Source organism: Centroberyx gerrardi, chromosome 20, assembly GCF_048128805.1.
Source record: "Centroberyx gerrardi isolate f3 chromosome 20, fCenGer3.hap1.cur.20231027, whole genome shotgun sequence".
Classification (NCBI taxonomy): Eukaryota; Metazoa; Chordata; class Actinopteri; order Beryciformes; family Berycidae; genus Centroberyx; species Centroberyx gerrardi.
Window position 1 is genome coordinate 24497736 of NC_136016.1, and position 22819 is coordinate 24520554.

At 44.7% G+C, this 22819-nt stretch overlaps 1 protein-coding gene across 1 annotated transcript in view; it reads right to left on the reverse strand.

Moving 5' to 3' along the window:
• Nucleotides 1-8535: 8535 nt before the first annotated feature.
• Nucleotides 8536-22819, reverse strand: part of waplb (WAPL cohesin release factor b) — a 47804-nt gene continuing 33520 nt past the window's right edge. The window contains 9 exon segments of the mRNA XM_078290847.1: nucleotides 8536-9210; nucleotides 9817-9912; nucleotides 10379-10467; nucleotides 11865-12075; nucleotides 13832-14026; nucleotides 14923-15038; nucleotides 15713-15885; nucleotides 21496-21572; nucleotides 22113-22210. Of these exon segments, the coding sequence (XP_078146973.1) occupies nucleotides 9145-9210; nucleotides 9817-9912; nucleotides 10379-10467; nucleotides 11865-12075; nucleotides 13832-14026; nucleotides 14923-15038; nucleotides 15713-15885; nucleotides 21496-21572; nucleotides 22113-22210 (1121 nt within the window). The 3' untranslated portion in view covers nucleotides 8536-9144.

A 22819-nucleotide genomic window follows, 5' to 3' on the forward strand; every position in this document is an offset into this window, starting at 1 on the left:
GTTTAATTGCCTGTGCGTCACGCACAATATTTCAAGCTTTGCTGATCAGATTAAGGGATCGATGCGTCTCACTGCTCCATTCTGACTGTTTAAGAACTCCACTGATTGGCTGAAGGAGGCGCTACAGCGTTTCTTTACCTGCATCACTTGTGGGGGACGACATGTTTACTGTTGCCTTGTTGGACTTGTGAAATTCATCTTGATATCAGATTGACTGCAACTTTTTTGGAAGTCTGCTCCTCGTCTGAAGCTCTTGTGTTTGTCTCCAGCTCCTGCCTTCTATCAGATTCATGTTAAAAAAAAACCTTAGACAGATTTTAAATGTAACTTGGAGGAACAACGGAACACGTGACAAGTTGAACTTATGACTTCTGAACTTGGAAGTACAGTTGGTCCCTAAACGTCACTCTAACAAGTCGGCCTGTTCTGCTCTGCCCTGTTTACCCCCCTGTACCCGGCGCTGGGCTGGGCGGGGCGGGGCAGGGGGGGCGGGACCGGGGGCGGTGCGGTGCGGGGCGAGGGGTTTGATCGCGGCCCCATGTCGGTCCGCTGGCTCCAACGAGCCGTTTCATTAGGTTTAATAAAGCGGAGCGTGCCAACAACTGTCATCCGAGCCGCGAAGCCAAAACCTTCCCAACACGCTCCAGATTGGAAAAAGCCAAACCTGCAGCATCAGACAGCGAGGGTCCTGCTGCCAATATGGGGCCCATTATATTTCTATATTTCATACAGCCATCTTTGTGTCTGCTCGGTGCCACGCTGGGGTGTTTGTGAAGCCGGCCTGGCAGAGTGCTGGCACGCGGCGGCTGCGACGAGGCGGAGCGGACGTCCCGCCGCTCCGGTCAGGACGCGCCGCAAAATCCCATTAGACTTCGCACAGCAGATACACAGCCTGCCAGGCGCTGTCACTCAGTGTCAGGCTTTACTTTAGGGAGCCGTTCTGCTTATTAATACCCTGATCCAAAAAATATCTACTTACCCTGTGATGAGTTTTAGTCAGATACTGTACAAACACACTACAGTCCACAGGCTGGACCACCTGACTGAATGTTCTGTTTCATTCTCTTAAAGCCATTCTGATCTAAAGGCTTCTGCTTAAATGCTTGAAATGAGTTTCTTAGACAAATATAAATAGTGAAGTTGATCCTATGTATGAATTTCTTTCCAAAGCCTTTGCCTTTCCATCAAGGCAAATAATCTAAAATATAAGATAGTTTTGATTTGTTTAACACTTTTTTGGTCGCTGCATAATTCCATTTGTGTCATTTCATAGTTTTGAGTCTTTACTGTTATTCTAAAATGTGGAAAATAGTAAAAATAATGTGAAAACTTTTGACTGGTAGTGTACAACAAAATGATAAACTATATACAATGTCCCAGAGGATCCTTTAAATGTTAGAAGGATACTATAGAAATATAACATCAAAACTTTAAAGTATGATGCAGCTGCTGTAAGTCACAAAATTATACAACAGACAATCCTATAGTGAATAAATAAAATATCAAAAAGTACTATAAAGTCACTATAAAGTCACTACTCAGTACCACAGTCTATATAAGAATATTATAGGAATATTATGAGGTTTTTAATTTTTATTCTCATATCAGACTGTTATTAATTTTACTGCTGTATTGTTTTTAAATTCGATTTTTTTCCTGAATGATGCCATATGCCTGTAATTAGGAAAAACAAAATGTAAAAGTTTACTCTCTTCCCACAGGCCTTTTAGAAATATGAGATCTTTCCCAAAGTGATCCCCCAAAAATCATTTAATTCTTCAAACCAATCAGTCTTTACTCTCCTTCTCAGCTTAATGAATAGTGAATATAGTGGAGCTAAAGACACTTTACCTGCTGTATTTTTTATTTTTAACCAACTTTTAAGGCCAATATTAATCTTAGTGATGTAAATTCAGAGTATACATCACAGTAAAAGTCAAACTGATGTCAATTATATACAAATATGGTATTGTTAGGAAATAAATCATAAACTAATGCTTTTCGGAAAATATAATTGATTTTTGTTTATATTGGTCTTGGTCACCAACTGGAGGTCAAAGTTCACCGGCTTTTTATTAAGACTACTGTCTATATGAGGAGTGATGAGTAGTAGAGCTGTAACTGATTTTTGATCATATTGGTTGTTTGACCCGATCATCACACTGAACGGAGCTGATGGTTTACCTCCTGTTTTATTTATCACTACATCACTGTCCCCCCCCCCCCCCCCTCTCTAAACCGGACTCCTGCTCTGCTTGGCCGGGCCGTGCCGCGGCCCATAGCGGCTCACTGAGACGCTTCTAATCCTCTTTTGATGAACTTGGTTAATGGACCTCCTGCAGGGACTTTGGCTCTGTTCATTAGGCAGCACACGACCCTCTCCACGCCCCCGCAGCATCCACGGCGCGTCCCCGCTGCTCCCCTGTCCATAAATTCACCCCACAAAGTTGGGGAGAAAGTTGAAAGTGTGGAAGTTGAGGAACTGACTTGTTAGTTGTGGATCATCAGTCTGCACGCAGGAAGGAGAAGAGCGATGCCGCCGCGTAAAAGCCTCTTCGCGCCCTACAGCCTCTCCGCGGCCCCGGAGGGCTGCGGCGCCGCGGCCCCGGCGGCACTCCCCGCCGACATCCAGGCTCTGGTGCAGCGGAGCCTGGCGGAGGAGCGGCCCGGGGCGGAGCGCACCAGAGGCGGCTGCGACCACCGCGACGCTCCGTGCGCCATCGTGGAGCTCCGGCTGGGCCCCGCCGGCGGCGCGCTGCGCTACCTCCAGCCGGACAAGTGCTCCCTGGAGCGGGCGCAGAGGCGGCGGCGTCTCGCTGCCAACGCCCGGGAGAGGAGGAGGATGCTGGGGCTCAACGTCGCCTTCGACCGGCTCCGGAGCGTCATCCCCAACCTGGAGAGCGACAAGAAGCTCTCCAAATCTGAGACTCTCCAAATGGCGCAGATTTACATCGCCACTCTCAGCGAGCTGCTCCAGGAAGGCGCCTGCGGAGCCTCGGTACCGGAACACACACCGCGACCCCCGGGGGGCCCGCCGGCCTCACAGGGGCCCGCACCGCCCGCAGGAGAGCCGCCGGGCCGCCTGACGGGCCCCGGCCGGGACTTTCACACCGGGAAAGGCAGCGGAGGCCCGGCGCGCAGAGAGGAGGAGCAGCGGAGCGACATGAGGAGTTTTAACGGGAACATGTGGGAGAGGAGCAGCGGGACGAAATAACACATAAAGACTGAATGATTGTTTAACAAGTAATGTGATTATTTTTCTACTTTTCTACAGGATTGTTTGTACTAAGAAGAAGTTTCATGCTGTACAGGAGTAAAATACAATACGGTTTCACGGTTCATGCAAAATGTATTTTTGTGTAATTCTATTTTAATTCCATGCAAAAATACATTTGACATATATTTCAGAATGTTTGTCTTAAAAGGGCAACACACACAAAAGATATCCAAAAATGTATTTCTACATGCAGAATATTTGTTGGATATACTTGCAGATATTTGGTATTTCTGTCGTCTTGGATAGATTTCAAAAACCTTTCATATATATATTTTTATAAAGATTTTGTTTTTGTATATTTTGAAACCTATTTCTAAAGATATTCTGAAGTACATGTACAATGTACTTTTACACTTTTTTTTATTTTGAGTCAGAGAAAATGGCAAATGTACCACTGTGATGTGCAGTATTTTGTTTTATATCTTTGTTTTTTATAACCAAACGAGCAGCCAGACACCGTCAGCGTCTCCTCACATCTGCTCATGTCTTCCAATACACACCTGTGGTAAAAATGTGAAATTGGCTGCAGATGAAGGAAATGTCAGTTTTTTCACATTTATCATCTTTCCCGGTTTCAGATGATTCATTTGTTGCTGTCAAAGTTTCCCAGGAATGATCTTGTTTAGAAATGTAATTTATTGACAATGAACCATGGAGGGGGGGGGGGCAGAAAGAAACAGAAGGAGAAGGAAGTACTGAAAGTAGCAATTTTTATTCGTTTTAAAATTATGTACAGTAACCAAAGACATCATTCTGGAAATTGGTACAAAGATCGAGTTTCCTGCAGTTGGCTTGGTAAGAACCTTCTGTCCCTCTGTCCAAAACAACAACACGACTGGGAAAAGGCTTTATAAAATGAAAAATAGAATCAGATTCAGAAAAGTAGAGTCTACCGGTCTAAATCCCCCCCACCCCCTGCCCCCCCCCCCTCTCCCCTCCCCCCCCCCTCCCTTCCTCCCAAATAGGCATCTATGTACAGAAGTATTTACAAAGCTGTTCCATTCATTCTTCCAGACGTCTGTGAATAAAGCTCTTGTAAACTTTTTAAAAGAGTGTGTGAAGGTAAGATCTAGCAAGCGGCAGCTGGAACGCCACCGCCATACGTCTGTGTGTGTATGACAGTGTGCGTGTGTGTGTGTGTGTGTGGGAGAGAGAGAGAGAGAGAGAGAGAGAGTGTGTGTGAGAGATGACAAAAAAATGGCAAAGTCTGTGGAAAGAGGGTGCAGAATGAATGAGGGAGTCTGGTAAAGGACAGAAAGATGAGTGTGAGTGTGTGTGTGTGTGTGTGTGTGTGTGTGTGTGTGTGTGTGTGTGTGTGTGTTTACCATCACAGAGGAAATGAGAACAGAACACCGGGACGAATGTTTGACACAAACCTCAAACCAAAACAACTGATGCATCCAGAGAACCTTTCCTCGCTGAAAGATTAAAAAAAACTCTTTATCTTTTCCAAATCTAAACACCAAACTGAAACAAACAGCAGTAATCCTCAGTAAGTCTTCACTCTCCGCACCGGACTATCTCAGACCAGATCAGCTACACCGCTCCGGACAGTCTCACAGGAGCAGACTTCTGTTTTCTACCCGACAGGCGAAACATTTTGGGGGAAAGTCACCGGAACGACTCGTTAATTCACGAAGCCCAAAAACCTTAAAAAGTCACTTTGCTTACAGCCAAGTCAGAGGATTCTGGTGGCTCAATTTTCAGAGAGTGCGTTTAAAAAAAAAAAAAAAACAATTCTGCACCTCCATTTATAGAAAAACAAAACGCAAAACCTGCAGATCATCAGTCAGTGAGATCTAAGAGGATCCAGTCTGGGAACAAGTCACTTTGGAGTGAATTTTAAAAAAGGGAAATCATCGCTTCTTGTACTTTGGTGCCATCGGTAATTTTGTTGAAGGAGGATGACGCTTTTTTCATATTCAACATTTTGTTTTGGAACCGAAGCGTCAACATCCTCCTCCTGTGTGTTTCAGCTGCTCTCAAACAACTTGCCGGCTCCAACGAGACCAACGAGACGGGCAGAAGAGCTTTAAAGGAAAAATCCCCTAAAACACTTTAACAGCTATCAGTGATGCACTTTTAATTCCTGGCTCCATTCAGTAGTTTGGATAATGTGGGGGGGGGGGGTTTGATATGAGAAAATGTTTCAGGATGTAAAACCTCAGCGGTAAACGTCAGGTTTTGGTGTCAGTCCCTCAGAATCAAAGAGCGAGGGCTTCTTTCTAGAGCCGCCATTTTGCACCGAGAGACGTTCAACAATCATACAGGGAGAAATCCATCGTAGAAGAGGAGAGAGACCAGTTTCTCCACCACAGGAGCAGGAGAGAGACCAGAATGCACTGCAGGAGCAGGAGAGAGACCAGAATGCACTGCAGGAGCAGGAGAGAGACCAGAATGCACTGCAGCAGAGAGACAGGCTGAGTGTTGAGGAAGAGGGGAGACAAATTTTTTCTCAACGGCAGAAACTCTCGCTCCACTATCTCTCTCTCTCTCTCTCTCCACCTGCATGTAAAACCAACAGGTGAATGCAACAAGTCCCCCCTCCTCTTTCTATGGAGGTTGTTGAAAGGCATTCTGGGAAACGTAGTAAACCACTAACTGCAGTAGAAACAGACGAGGCAGGTTGAGGGAAAGTGGGTTCACCGAAACTAAAATTACAACACTTCATCACTAAATAACATCACAGATTGATGATGAATAACAGAGGGAAGGAGGATTTAAGGGATTTTTCCTTTAAGTCAGTTTAATTAAGAAAAGTGAATTTGGGGATTTTCCAGCCAGTATCAGGATAAACCAACAGAGCAGGAGGGAGAAGTCTGGATCTGGATCTGGATCTAGATCTGGATCTGGACTGACTGTCAGCCTCTCAGTTAGCGGCAGATCAAACGGAAGAAAAAAACACTTCTTCACCTGTCGGTCAGCAGAGACGACCCGAGCCTCGTCTGCCTCGCCGCTGTAATTGAAGGCTCTTCTCCGAGCGCCGGCACACACACACACACACACACACACACACACACACACACACACACACACACACACACACACACACACACACACGCGCAGTAATTGAAAGGACCTGGGGAAGGACAGGCTTCCATCCCATCCAGACTCCAGCCTGTGATGCGGAGCGAAGCGGGAGGCCGGTCGATCGATCCGTTCTTCAAAGGGAAAGTTTCTACTTTGGGGAATCGTACAAAAGTTCCCGGCAGGGTCGGCCCCTTCAAGTGTCGTTTTAAGGGATTTTTTTTTTTGTCCTCGGTTGGATGCCGGCCGGTGGAGAGCGGAGTTGTGGAGCCAGAGATTCGTTTTCGTTACCAATGTGAGAAGAGCAACCAATTTAAAACGGCAGGGACTGAAGATGGAGGAACATCTCTTACTTACGAAGAGTATAATGATGTCTTTTTTTTTAAACAAATAAAATCCGTTTTTACTTGTGGAACGGAGAGATTTGCGGAGGCTCTTCCACAAAGCGCTCGTTTAAAGAGATCAGAGGCGTTTACAGGCGCTCCCGCTTTGAAACGCCTCCCCAAGACTTCCATCTTCACCTTTAAGACCGCCGTCCAAAACCTGCAATTCTGGGTCTGAACTCTCCCGACGTCTGAGCGCTCAGGACAGAGACAGATCAATACTTCCATTTCTCAGCCTCAAACCGCCGCCGCCGCCTGACCGAGAAGAGAGGGCGAAGGGAAAAAACAACAAAAAAACAAAAGACGACAGCGTGAGAGAAGCGGTTTCAGAGTAAGACTCAATCATCTGGTCAGGAGGTTCAGACCACTTCAGTCGGTCTGCCGGGTCTTTATCAGCGCCGAGGCTTTGACGGGCACCCGGAGGAGATGGAGGCAGCTCACCCAAATCTGTGGCGGATCGATACGGAGGCGGAGGTTTTTACAGCAGTGACATCACCGGGACTTTGGAAAGAGAAAGTCATCAAGAGCAAAAAACCCCTGAACCGTGAAAAACACATCGTTCTTTACAACTTTTATAAATAGAGGAGGGGGAAAAAATAATAAAATACTGACGTGGACTGTGTCTTTAATAAAATAGAAATAAAAAAAAAAAAGAAATCTGAGTATCATCACAGCTTGGGGGCGTTGCTTCAGGCAAACAAATGCTTCACAAAGCCATAATAAAATAAGTTCATTTGGAATCAAAATAATGGCTGCGATCACAGAAAACCCACCTACATGCAAGCTTTGCCTTTTTCCTTATTTAAAATAGAAGTTTCCATGGTAATTTACACAGAGAGTTTCCCTTGAAACCTGCTTAAACCCCTTTGCATTGTAAAACTGTCAAACACATCGGCCTCGATGAACACAGTCTTCTGTCAGAAGATATTAACGGGTCAGAACAGAACATTAAAAAAACAAACAGACATCAGATTTTGGAAACGAAGCCGAAGAGCAGAAACTGAAGACTGAAACAGAGAAAAGACTGAAACCCACCAGACTGGACCAGAGTGGACTGGATCACTGAATAATATTTATGGGCCAATTTTGACCTTTAAAAGGAGGAAACCAAGTTTTTGGCAGATTGTGTTGAGAACACGGACCAGAAGCCTCCACATGTCCCTGGTGGATCTCTGGCTCCGCTCCACGCAACACTTCAGCATGTCGAGTATCTGAGTCAGAGCCAACAAACACTTGTTTGTGGTTTTTATTATATGGCCTGTAGATTTATAAATGTTTCAAATGAAATATGAAGTTACTGCAGCTGATGTAGCCAGAGTTATTTTTGTAACTATTCCACATGAGCAACCATGTATTGATCCGCTGCACAGTGATTTTTAACAATACTAACCAATACTGATCCCTAAAGTGTTATTTCTGTATCGTATGTCATGTCAGTTTTACCAATCTGACACAAAACTGCAAGATATAATTTAAGACTATTTATCATTTTAACCATTTAGCTTTAGAGCTGCTACAAGTTCTAATTTTGTCACATTTGAGATAATGCTAGTCGCCTACTATCACTCAACATAGTGTATGCTAAAGTGTTAGCATGGAGCTGCTATCACTCAACATAGTGTACGCTAAAGTGTTAGCATGGAGCTGCTATCACTCAACATAGCGGATGCTAAAGTGTTAGCATGGAGCTGCTATCACTCAACATAGTGTATGCTAAATGTTAGCATGGAGCTACTATCACTCAACATAGCGGATGCTAAAGTGCTAGCATGGAGCTACTATCACTCAACATAGCGGATGCTAAAGTGTTAGCATGGAGCTACTATCACTCAACATAGTGTATGCTAAATGTTAGCATGGAGCTGCTATCACTCAACACAGTGTATGCTAAATGTTAGCATGGAGCTACTATCACTCAACATAGCGGATGCTAAAGTGTTAGCATGGAGAACCTGAGCTAATGATCTACTGGGGACACATGGATGATTTTGGTCTCTGTCTTCTCTTAATGTCGAAGTTGACCAACAAGGACAACCTCCCAAAACCTTGCTGATCCCTCTAACAGGCAACATGTTGCTTAACGATAGTTGCTGCTGTTTGTCTCTGTGCGGCGGCTACGCTAAGTGAAGCTAAGCTAGTTCCTGTTTCCTGTGGGTGTTCAGACGGAGATCCTGGACAGGAGGAAGAGGAGGAGGAGGAGGAGGCTGCTGCAGCAGAGCTTCACCCTCAGGACAAGGCGAGGAGGAGGATGAGGATGGTGCTGATGTGTGTGTGTGTGTGTGTGTGTGTGTGTGTGTGTGTGTGTGTGTGTGTGTGAAAGAGACGGGCCTCTTTCCAGCAGTGCATCAAGTCTCGCATCAGTTGGAGGCCTCAACAGTCTTAACAAGGTGATGATGATGACGATGAAGGAGATGGTGTGTGTGTGTGTGTGTGTGTGTGTGTGTGTGACAGGCCTCTCTAGCAGTGCTCCAGATAGTCAATGATCCGGGATATGGACTTTTGTCCTGTGGTGCCAACGTCACACTATGGGGGGAGAGACAGAGAGAGAGAGAGAGAGGACAAAGGGTGAAGAGAAAAAAGAGAGAGTGTAAAGGTCAGTTACCACACACACTGAAAACCCCTCTGCATACAACACCCCTATTCACTCACACACACACACACACACACACACACACACAGACGGTCAATCCACTCTGTTCAGGAAATGGATTGTTAGACAAAATCTTATTGTTAAATCGGTTGACGAATAACAGAACAGCTCACTAATTACTTCACTAATCATTTCATTAATTCACTGATCATTTCATTAATTAATTCACTAATCATTTCATTACTGAATTCACTAGTGATTATACTAATTAATTCACTAATCATTTTATTAATGAATTCACTAGTCATTATACTCATTCATTTACTAATCACTTCATTAATTAATGATTAATTGATCATTTCACTATCCTTTCTATTCTTTTCATCTCATGGTGTCTTCTTGTTTTTACTCACTTCAATTTATTCTTTGAGTATGTTTTCTTTCATTCAACCACTAAATCATATTCTAAACTGTTTTGATAATATAAACATAATATATACATATATATATATTATCTAAATGCAGAGTGTGTTGCTCACTGTGAGGTTCATGAAGTTGAGGAACTTTTTCAGCATTTCTGTCATGATGGAGAAATCTCCTTTAGGCAGGTTCTCTCTCACAGTAGTCACATTCAACTGAGAGAGAGAGAGAGAGAGAGAGAGAGAGAGAGAGAGAGAGAGAGAGAGAGAGAGAGAGAGAGAGAGAGAGAGAGAGAGAGAGAGAGAGAGAGAGAGAGAAATATAAGAAAAAAATATATAAATACACAGACATCATGTTCAAATCATTTAAGGTGGAGCGTCTATATCTTTTTATAGAGCATTGAATATTTTTTATAATTGTGTCTAGTAGTGTGTGTGTGCGTGTGTGTTAGTGTGTACCTAGTACAGTTTGCGTTCTTGTGTCAGTGTGTGTATCTAGTAATATGTGTGTTGGTATGGGTGTGTATGTACTTAGTGTGTGTGTCTGTGTATCTAGTGTCTATCTGGTAGTGTGTGTTAGTGTGTCTGTACATGAACTGTTCTTGTGTATCTGTTGTTTCCGTGTGTTTCTATTAGAGTGTGTGTGCATGTGTGTGTGTGTGTGTGTGTGTGTGTGTCTCACCGGACTCCCCTGACACAGGCAGCCCAGCAGCAGTGCGGTGTAGGAGGCAACGATGCTGTCCTCCATGTGCTTCCCTGCATGCTGCAGAGCTGAGAGGGGGAGAGAGGAGAGGAGAGGAGAGGAGAGAGTGAGAGGAGGGAGAGAGGAGAGGAGAGAGGAGAGGAGAGAGAGGAGAGGAGAGAGAGAGAGAGAGGAGAGGAGAGGAGAGGAGAGGAGAGAGTGAGAGGAGGGAGAGAGGAGAGGAGAGGAGAGAGGAGAGGAGAGAGGAGAGAGGAGAGGAGATGAGAGAGTGAGAGGAGAGGAGAGGAGAGGAGAGAGAGAGGAGAGGAGATGAGAGAGGAGAGGAGAGAGGAGAGGAGAGAGGAGAGGGCAGGAGAGGAGAGGAGATGAGAGGAGAGGAGAGGAGAGGAGAGAGGAGATGGAGAGAGGAGAGGAGGAGAGGAGAGAGTAGGAGAGGAGAGAGCAAGAGGAAGGAGAGGGAGAGAGGAGAGGAGAGGGAGAGAGTAGGAGAGGAGAGAGAGAGAGGAGAGGGCAGGAGAGGAGAGGAGAGGAGGAGAGAGTGAGAGGAGAGGAGAGTGAGAGGAGAGGAGAGAGTAAGAGAGGAGAGAGTAAGAGAGGAGAGAGAGAGAGAGGAGAGGAGGAGGAGAGGAGAGGAAGTTAAAGTAGAGCAGAGGGGGAGGAGAAGATGAAGATGAGAGAAAATGCGAGAGAGGGAAGAGAGGAGGGGGTAGAGGACGAGAGAGGAAAGAAGAGGAGGGAGGGAGCAAAAAGGAGAAGAGAAGGAGATGATGGAGATAGAAAGGAGACGTAAAGGAAGGAAAGGAGAAGATGAGGAGAGGGGGAGGAGGAGGAGGAGGAAAAGAGGAAGACAGAAGAGAGGAGGAAGAGGGGAGAGAGAGATGGAGAGAACAGGGAAGATGTAAGGATTAGCAGGTTCATTTTTCAACAGTTTTAACACTTAAACACATCCAGGTTTCCCACACTCACTTAGACATCAAATCCAAACTTTTCAATGACTTTCAAGGTCTTGCTTGGCGAAATTCAAGGACTCAAAAAGGTTTGTTTGGTCATGTTTCACTGGTCAGAACTAGATATCGCAGAATGGGAAATGTTGAGGCGTAATGAGGATTTTGCTGCTGTAAAAAACTTCAAAAACTTTAAAAGGCCTTATTTTATTTTTCTCAAATCCACAAACCTTCAAGGATTTTCAAGGCTGTGAAAACCCCGAGCAAGAAAAGAGAAAAGCCGCTTCAACCCACATGGCATTGTTTTATTTCTTATTATTTTTTTCCTAGTCCTTTTTTACTGCATTGTTCTTGTTGCTGTAAATGTCCTCACCGGGCTTCCGTATGGCATTTTGATAAAATTGTCAGTTATTGCAGTTTGTCTTTGCGGGGCAGAAAACAGGAGGAGACACTGACATCACTCACGTGTTGGTGAACTTTCTACTCTGAGCATCTGATTGGCCGGTATAATCTGTCTATACCTTTGTTGAGGTCCAGCTCCTCGTCCTCCTCCTCCTTCTTCTTCTTCTCCTCCTGTTTGTCTGCGTTGTTGTTGTCGTTGGCGACCCACTGGATCTCGCCGCCCGTCTCCTGCCACTCCCCGCTCTGGTCCGCCGGCTTGGGCGCCTCCTTGATGAGGTCATCGGTCTGCGCCTCGGCCAGGACGGCGGCCCGCTCCCGCTGCAGGAACAGCTGAGGAGGAAGACGGGATTCCACTCACTAAAACACTCATTTTCTAGCATTTTCTATCAAATTATCAAATCGTTTGTATAATTTTCTATCACATACTTCAGGGATCAGCAGTGGACTAAACGCATCGGGGTCAAAGGCTGAGTGCGAGGTTCGATATTTCTCAGTGGAAATTGTTGCTCTCAATGATTAACAAGCACAGATCCTGTACAGACCCACAGCGCATGTGGTCAATTCTATTCTATTCTATTCTATTCTATTCTATTCTATTCTATTCTATGCACTGAAGCACTGCGAACGTTACTTAAATACCACAAGATGACGTCACCTACTGTTAAAGTCTGTAGAGCAGCAGAAGACGAGTTACTGTCTACAGATCTGTTACTAACAGGAGAGTTTGGAGCAGATTGTGGAAAGTTAAGTTTCACTTGTGGATTGAAGACAACGCTGCTGCTCCACATGAGACAGGACGTGATGCGACATTAATCGATTTAGATCCATTTCTATACACTGACCGACTTCTTTCTCTATCTCACGTGATCACTGTGAGGACGCAGGAAATGTGTTGCTATATTTGTCAGATGGTCAGGTTGCCGCTGCTGCGACTCTTACACTCCTCACTACTGGCTGCTTGTAAAGTCGGTGAAGAAGTGAAGAAGTGAAGAAGTGAAGCTGATTCTGCTGCTGACCTCATTAGAAGTGGCTCAGGATAAGAGCTGCAGCTGGATCAGATCAGATGAAACTTTAATGCTCCCAGTGGGGAAGCAGAATACAGACAGGTGAGAGAAACACTGAGCGCTACAACAAACAAATACAAGCCCGAAAAGCCTAAAATATTAATGTGATCACCTTGAATTATGTCTTATATGACAAGTCTGACATAAATACAATTTGAGGATTGATTCGATGCCATTTGTGCTTCAGTACACAGTGTGCAGTAGGAGAGAGAGAGGAAAGCTACATGCTGAGAAAGTTTGGTTGTTTTGGAACCAGCTAGATACTTTACTTTGATACTTGCTCTAAATAGTAACTAGTTACTTTCCTAAGTAACTTCTTAGATTACTTTAAAGTTTCCCAGACTTTAAAATCAGTCTTCTGGTGATGTCATCACTCTTATTGTATAGAAATCATCACTGAGTAACAATATACTGTTTTGTAAAGTAAACATGAACGTAACTTTAATTTACCTGGTTCGACTGATAATCAATGAACTGGTCAGATCAATGAACTGGTCAGATCAATGAACTGGTCAGATCAATGAACTGGTCAGATCAATGAACTGGTCAGATCAATGAACTGGTCAGATCACAGAGGAAACTGATCCTGTCTGCTGTCACGAGCACCTTCAATTCAAATCTTTTTAAATCAGTTCTTCCTCTTTTCTTTAAGTTTATTGTTTTGTTCATTCTGAAAGCGAGTCATCTAGCGCAATACTTTCATTTTTTTAAATTTGCTCTAAACATTTCAAACAAAAATTAAAAGTAGTGAAATGCAAGTTTGATAAAGTAACTAATAACGCATAACATAAACTGAAAAACTAACATGTTAAGTTACTCGTTACCATAAACAAGCAAACGAGAACTGCGGTTCGGCTCGTTAATCCAACCTACAGGAAACCACCCGGAAACACAAGGGATTATGGGTAGAAGGAGACGGAAAGCCTAGCAGAACAAAATGAAGTCTGGACTGATGCTCATATTCAGCCGTTTCTTCATGTGTTCTTGCCTGGTACGAACACCACAGAAGAAGAGACACCCACCTGCACCAGAGCGGCGATGGCGCTCAGCGGCCCGGTGCGGGCGATGTCGTGCGGCGGCGGCAGCGGCGGCAGCAACGGCGGCGCGGCGGGCAGCAGGGTGGCGTCACACACACCCTGACCCTCCATCTCCATCTCCATCAGACCGTAACGGTTCCTGGCGCTGTACTCCACCAGGTTGATCAGCAGGCCCAGACCCTGCACACACACACACACACACACACACACACACACACACACACACACACACACACACACACACACACACACACACACACACACACACACACACACACACACACACACAGTGAGCAGATCCCAGGGTTCACACTGTGGCCCAGATGTAAATTTCCAGGTCTTTTCCATGACTGAAAATTGTTCTTCCTTCCCAGTTTTCAGTCTGAAAACCTGTTTGTTTTTTTTTACCTGTTTTTCAGTCTGAAAACCATCTGATGCAACATGTGTGAAACAAGTTGGAAAATACTTTCTGCTGGAATCCTTGAAAGTGACGCATTTGTAAAATTTCTTAATATTCCCTGATTTCACCAGAGAATTTATCAAATTTCCCGACTTTCCCTGTCTGGAATAACATCTCTCAAACCTCCATGATATTCAGTTTTTGACCAGTTTTTGTCTCGGCCTATTTCAGTTTCCCAAAGATAAGACTACCTCTTTAAAGAACCCATGAAATGGCATCTTTACTTCCTGGATTTGATGTATTTCCTGTTGAAACAGGATGTTGGGGGCGGAACATAACACAGGCTATTTTAAACCAATGGGAGATCAGTTAGGGAGAGAAAGGCAGTTTTATTGGATGGGAGGGGCGGGACTTCAGAAAATCTGTGATGTTTTATTGGTTGGAGTTTGTATTTCCTCCTCCTGGTACACGATGATGTCATCATTAAAGATACTCTGTCTTCAGGAAGGAGAAGGAATGGGATTTTGTTTCATGGGGACTTTTGACTCTGTCAGTATATAGCCAGCAGACATTTTGTAAGAGTAAGAGTCAGTATTTTGGAATGAAACACGTTATATACATATATGTGTGTGTGTGTGTGTGTGTGTGTGTGTGTGTGTGTGTGTGTGATACTCACCAGCACTCTGATGTCGAACCTCTGTTCTTGAGGAAGGTACTGAGGGACTTTGAGGACACAGTTCAGAGACGTCATCATCAGCTCCTCCTGCTCTCCTGTCTTTGTGCTGCCCCACTCTGCACACACACACACACACACACACACCATACACACACATCATACACACACACACACATCATACACACACACGTTAGAAGACACAAGTACATAATGAAGTACAGTTAAGATGTGTCACTCATAAACTAATCCAACAATCTACACAAATTAACCAGTCTTCCAGTTTCTAGTAAAACTGAAAATGTGTGTGTGTGTTTCAGTGTGTGTTCCAGAGTGTGTGTTTCAGTGTGTGTGTGTTCAAGTGTGTGTGTTTCAGAGTGTGTGTTTCAGAGTGTGTGTGTGTTCCAGTGTGTGTGTTTCAGACTGTGTGTTTCAGTGTGTGTGTTTCAGTGTGTGTGTCTGTGTCAGTGTGTGTGTGTGTGTGTGTGTGTGTGTGTTTCAGTGTGTGTGTCAGTGTGTGTGTGTGCGTGTCGGTGTGTGTGTGTGTGTGTTTCAGTGTGTGTGTGTGTGTCAGTGTGTGTGTGTGTCTGTGTCAGTGTGTGTGTGTGTCTGTGTCAGTGTCAGTGTGTGTGTGTGTGTGTGTCAGTGTGTGTGTGTGTGTGTGTCAGTGTGTGTGTCAGTGTGTGTGTGAGTGTGTCAGTGTGTGTGTCAGTGTGTGTGTGTCTGTGTCAGTGTGTGTGTGTCTGTGTCAGTGTGTGTGTGTGTGTGTCAGTGTGTGTGTGTGTGTGTGTACCGTTGTCGTGCGTCAGGTTGAGCAGCACTCCTATCACGGCCCTCATGCAGTCCTCCACCGCCTTCCCCACGTTGCTGTTGGAGCAGAACGGCAGAACGGCTCCGTCCGAGCAGAGAGACGAGTTCACCTCCCTGCTGTAGCGCTGGATCATCTCCTCACAGCGCCGCAGCGCCCTGCGGGACGGGGGGGGGGACGGGACGGGACGGGACGGGACGGGACGGGACAGGACGGGACGGGACAGGACGGGACGGGGGGGGGGGGGGGACGGACGGGACGGATGGGACGGGGGGGAGACAAGTCTGTTTTACAAGTCTGTTTTACTGCCTTTACAAGGTTTACAAAGTGCTTTGTATACAATAAAACCCAAAGAGACAGTGATGTAAAACTACCACAATTGAATAAATTAGAGTTGGATAAAAAGTAAGAAAAACAACAATAATGGTAATGAGCTGCATTAAATAGATAATGTAAGTCGTCCACTGGGCAAATAAGAAATAAATAAATAAATAAATACATAAAAATCATATCAGATGAGGAGAATTCAAAATGGAGTAGAATTGAAAAATGAATTGAAAATGAAAAAAATGAAAAGAAGACAGTGGAATACGAAGTTGACTCTCCTCTTTTCCTTTTCTGTCATAAAACAGAGCAGCATTGATCCACCAGCGCAAATTAACACACACACACACACACACACACACACACACACACACAGGGAGCAGGGAGGCCGGCTGCAGCAGGTCAGCAGCCTGATGGAAATAACTAGATTAGAGATAATGACAGAGAGAGAGAGAGGAGAGCAGAGTTCAGGAGGGGGGGAGCGAGAGAGAGAGAGAGAGAGAGAGAATGAAAGAAAGAAACAAGAGAAAGAAAGAAAGAAAGTGGGGAAAGAAAGAGAAAGACAGAAAGGGAGAAAGAGAAAAAAGAGAAAGAAAAAACAAAAGACAGACATGATAGATATAAAATATTAAAAAGTGTAAAGGGAAAGATCAGAGAAAGTGAAAATGAGCCAGAAGAAGAATAAGCAACAGAGAAGAAGACTGAGACGAAATAAGAATTCCCAAAATGTTGTTTATTGTTGTCGCACATTAAAAGGAGAAATCCACCCTAAAACACTTTAACACTGTTATCAGTTACAGCATTTCTGTTTCCATTTTGCTGTTTGGTGAGAGATTCCTCCACCCACAGGAGCAGCAGATAGACCAGAATGGAGCTTACTGAAAGGCATTCTGGGAAACGTAGTAAATCACTAACTGCAGTAGAAGCAGATGGGGCAGGTTGAGGGAAAGTGGGTTCACTTCATCACTAAATAACTCCTGGATGTGTTGAACAGACTGATGAGGTGTAGCAGTGTTCGAGGATCACAGGTGGACTTCTCCTTTAACTGGTGCAACAACACATGATGAACAACACTGCAGAGAGCTAATCTGCTCTGTTTGCTGTTGTTCTGCACTGAATGGGATTCACCTTCTGTTTTGGCCATGGTGAAATTTCCCATTCCTGCCAACAGAGCTCCCATTCAACTGAATTCAATGGAGAGAAAACAAACAACAGAGAAAAAGAGGACAGAGGAAAGGACGAGGGAGGAGAAGAGAGAGGATGTGCAGAAGAATGAGAGATTGACCGATTCACCATTTCCTCACCGGTTCAACCACCGGTGAGGAAATGAGCCGCCATCAGCACAGAGGGGTGGAGTCAGGGTGGAGTCAGGGTGGAGTCAGGGTGGAGTCAGGGTGGGGTCAGGGTGGGGTCAGGGTGGGGTCAGGGTGGGGTCAGGGTGGAGTCAGGGTGGAGTCAGGGTGAAGCTGCTGAGTCGGCAGGCAGGGAAGAAAAAACATACAAGGGTCTGACTATTTTAAACATCTAGCTACACAGACACACTACTGCTACTAATACTGTTACTGCCTCCACTACTACTGCTGCTACTACTACTAATACTGCTACTGCCTCTACTACTACTGCTGCTACTGTTACTAATACTGCTACTGCCTCCACTACTACTGCTGCTACTGTTACTAATACTGCTACTGCCTCCACTACTACTGCTGCTACTGTTACTAATACTGCTACTGCCTCTACTACTACTGCTGCTACTGTTACTAATACTGCTACTGCCTCCACTACTACTGCTGCTACTACTACTAATACTGCTACTGCCTCCACTACTGCTGCTACTACTACTAATACTGCTACTGCCTCTACTACTACTGCTGCTACTGCTACTAATACTGCTACTGCCTCTACTACTACTGCTGCTACTGCCTCTACTACTACTGCTACTACTGTTACTAATACTGCTACTGCCTCTACTACTACTGCTGCTACTGCTACTAATACTGCTACTGCCTCTACTACTACTGCTGCTGCTACTACTACTAATACTGCTACTGCCTCCACTACTACTGCTGCTACTACTACTAATACTGCTACTGCCTCTACTACTACTGCTGCTGCTACTACTACTAATACTGCTACTGCCTCTACTACTACTGCTGCTGCTACTACTACTAATACTGCTACTGCCTCTACTACTACTACTGCTGCTACTACTACTAATACTGCTACTGCCTCTACTACTACTGCTGCTACTGCTACTAATACTGCTACTGCCTCTACTACTACTGCTGCTACTAATACTGCTACTGCCTCCACTACTGCTGCTACTACTACTAATACTGCTACTGCCTCCACTACTACTGCTGCTACTAATACTGCTACTGCCTCCACTACTACTGCTACTAATACTGCTACTGCCTCCACTACTACTGCTGCTACTAATACTGCTACTGCCTCCACTACTACTGCTACTAATACTGCCTCCACTACTACTACTGCCTCCACTACTACTGCTGCTACTGCTACTAATACTGCTACTGCCTCCACTACTACTGCTACTAATACTGCTACTGCCTCCACTACTACTGCTGCTACTAATACTGCTACTGCCTCCACTACTGCTGCTACTACTACTAATACTGCTACTGCCTCCACTACTACTGCTGCTACTAATACTGCTACTGCCTCCACTACTACTGCTACTAATACTGCCTCCACTACTACTACTGCCTCCACTACTACTGCTGCTACTGCTACTAATACTGCTACTGCCTCCACTACTACTGCTGCTACTACTACGAATACTGCCTCCACTACTACTACTACTGTCTCTACTACTACTGCCCCCACTACTACTGCTTCCACGACTACTACTGCCTCCACTACTACTCTACTATTTCTCTACTATATCTACTATTTCTATTAGTACTACTACTTCTATAAGTATTATGACTACTACCTACTAGTACTACCACTACTACTAATAGTAGCATAAGTAGCAACCATCTAGTACACCTTAGCAACCTCCTAGTACCCACCAGCATCCACCCAATACACCTTAGCAACCACCTAGAAACACTCTAACAATGACCTAGAAACACCTTAGCAACCACCTAGAAACAACCTAGCAACCACCTAGTACACCCTAGCAACCACATAGGAACCCCCTAGCAACCAACTAGTAACAACCTAGCAACCACATAGGAACCCCCTAGCAACCAACTAGTAACAACCTAGCAACTGCCTAGTACACCCTAGCAATCACACAGGAACTCCCTAGCAACCACCCAGTAAATCCATAGCAGCATTTAAATGTTAGGTTTTCTTATACTTCTAGCCCACACATTTTCTCCATGAAATGTATTTGCTAGCTGGCTGCTGAAACAGTGAAAGTGTTTCCGCCACAGCAGCGTGGATCTGGTTTACTGACAACTGTGATCTGTAGACAAAAAAGTCAGGTTCCTGTTCAGACAGATGAGATTGAGTGAATAAGCCAAAGTGTGTGTGTGTGTGTGTGTGTGTGTGTGTGTGTGTGTGTGTGGTTTGGGGGCTTATTGAATTAGCTCAGCCGACAGCTGAAACAGAGAGAGAGGCAGAGGGTGAATCTGGGTTGAAACAATAAGGGCAGCGTGCATGAGGAGGAGGAGGAGGAGGAAAGAGGAAGAGAATGAAACAGAAAAGAAAATAGAAGAAAACGAGAGAAGGAAAGCAAAGAGAAGAGAAGAGAAGGGACAAAAAGAAATTAAAGAGAAGAAAATAGGAGATGAATGAACAAGAAATTGAATGAACAAGAGAGTGAAAGATTAATTTCAAGCAGAGATAGTGATTAAGCAAAAGTGTGTGTGTGTGTGTGTGTGTGTGTGTGTGTGGTTTGGGGGTTAATGGAGTTAACAGTGAGGACAGCTGAAGCCTGATACTGAAGCCTGTGTCAAACACTGGAACAGCAGCTCTTTGTCGACACACACAGCCTTCGTCCTCCTCCTCCTCCTCACACACACACACACACACACACACACACACACACACACACACACCAGGCCTCCTGCAGGGGGTACAGCCCGGTCACAGAGGGGTGAAGGAGGAGCGGAGAGGAGTAATGACATTACTGACAGCAGACAAGGCTGCTGGTGTGTGTGTGTGTGTGTGTGTGTGTGTGTGTGTGTAGTAGGTTTGACCGATATGAGTTTTTGTGGGCCGATACTGATATTTCTTGGTATAAATTGCTGATAGTCGATATTTAATAACTTTAACACACACACGTTGATCAACTTCTTGTATTCCCATTTGAACTGAACTTATTTATTGTTCAACTGTTCTGACTATTGATTATGCATTATATGGTGTCAACCCCGCACACACACACACACACACACACACACACACACACACACACACAGATAGATACACAGATACAAAGTGCTTTGGCGATACCGTTTTTAACTTTCATGCCAATAAAGCATGTTGAATTGAATTGAGAGACAGAGAAAGAGAGACAGAGAGAGAGAGAGAGAGAGACAGAGAGAGAGAGAGAGAGACAGAGAGAGAGAGAGAGAGAGACAGAGAGAGAGAGAGAGAGACAGAGAGAACCAGAGAGAGAGAACAAGGTCAGGTCATTTCCACAGCAGACTCCGCTCTATTGGTCGATGCCCTGGGGAGGGGGCGGGGCCAAGGTCAGGGGTAACAGGTCAACAGTGTGACTGACAGGAAGTCATGATCAGGAAATGAAACAACAAAACCCCCATAATGAAAAAGGACGTTTCCATTCACATAATAATAACTGTCCGACATATACACACACACACACACACACACACACACACAGATTCACTTGTGTTAACACACAGAAGGACAGTTGTGATTTCCTGCAGGCAAGAGTTCAACCAACTTGGGTTTTCAAAGGAAGAAATAATTGTTTTTTGATTGAACCTGCCAATATTTTGTGACGTTCAATATCTTTAAATTTGAATTTTCAAGGCAAAAAATTCCAAGTATTCAGAGTTTCCTCCCAAACTTTCCTGTCAGGATGAAAAACCTCTGAAACATTTAGACCATCGTGGGACACTAAAACTCTCCACTGAACCACATGATGATGAGGAGAAGGACAAGGAGAAGAAGAAGAAGAAGAAGAAGAAGAAGAAGAAGAAGAACTTAGTGGAATCTGACTCATCAGAACCAGTTCAGGTTCAGCTCTTCCCATAGACAACCAGTGTAGAGTTGATCAGTTCTACGATCAATCTGTGATCAATCAAACTGCATCAGATCAGACTGAGCAGATCAGACTGATAAACTGACCTACTGTCCAACTTCAACACACCCAGACAGACAGACAGACAGACAGACAGATTAAGCCACTAGTGACACATCCGGGGTCAGAGGTCAGGACCGCCTACACACTGTATGAGAGTGTGTGTGTGTGTGTGTGTGTGTGTGTGTGTGTGTGGACTCACTTTGCGGAGGAGACGATGAGTGAGGAGTCTTTGTAAGCGATCAGGTAGCTCTGGTTCTCTGGGTTGTGGACCGTCACCTGGACAGAACAGACACAAGTTCATATTGCCATTTCGTTTTTCTTCCCCCCACCAAGTAGTTGTTCAGCTTTAGTGATTATATGAGAGAAGACACTTAAACCTTACAAATAAACACCTAGTACACACACACACACACACACACAGTCGTCCCTGGTGATGTAAGGCTACAGCAGGTGAACTAGAGTCAATAGAGGCTGACAGTAGACTCAGTCAATCCTCCATCCATTAACCACATCAATAACCCTGAGCTAACAGCTAACACTCTGCACTGATGGGAGCTAACACCACTCCAGTGTGTGTGAAAGAGTGAGTGAGTGTGTGTGTGTGTGTGTGTGTGTGTGTGTGTTTTAGATCCTCTAATTTCCCTTTGGTGATAATAAAGCAGAATTGATTTGAGGACAAAAGCAAAGAATTAAAACCAGTATACCGACCATAGGTTCATGTAACAATAAAATAAAACCTAAAAAACTAACATTTGGTGTAAAACTTCAAAAAAATCATGTGTGCGTGTGTGTATATTCGTGTGTGTGTGTACTCACACTCTCCAGGACCCGTAAACACCTCTCCGCCCCCCACAGAGACGACACCAACTTCTCCTTATCGTCTTCCTGGTTCAAGTTATCAACACACTCTTTCACTGTGGAGAGAGAGAGAGAGAGAGAGAGAGAGAGAGAGAGAGAGAGAGAGAGAGAGAGAGAGAGAGAGAGAGAGAGAGAGAGAGAGGAGAGAGATGAGAGAGAGAGAGAGAGAGAGAGAGAGAGAGAGAGAGAGAGAGAGAGATAAAAGGCAGGACATTTTATTTATTTGAGGTTTATGCTGCTCTAGTGCCCTGGCGCTGCACTGTGCGCTCCGCTCCGCCAGTAATGGAATGGAAATGAATAAATCCTGTCTGATCAGCAAATGAAACAAGTGTTGCCAAGTCTTATGTTCATTTTCAAAGCTGTGAATTAAAGTATTTAAGAGCGGGTTAAACACATGTAGGCTTAGAGCAGCGAGCCAATGGGCTGCCACACTCAGCTGGTCTGCAGGTAAATCATCCAAAACAAAACACCTTATAGCCTTATTAACCTACTACTAGCAGATTTATATATACTGAAAATTTAAAAATATATATATCTTTTACTCTTCGTTAACCCGCCCAAAACCCTTTTTGACCCACAACCGCAGGTCAATGCAAACATGATGCAAACATGATGCAGACATGATGCAGACATGATCAAACATGATGCAGACATGATGCAGACAT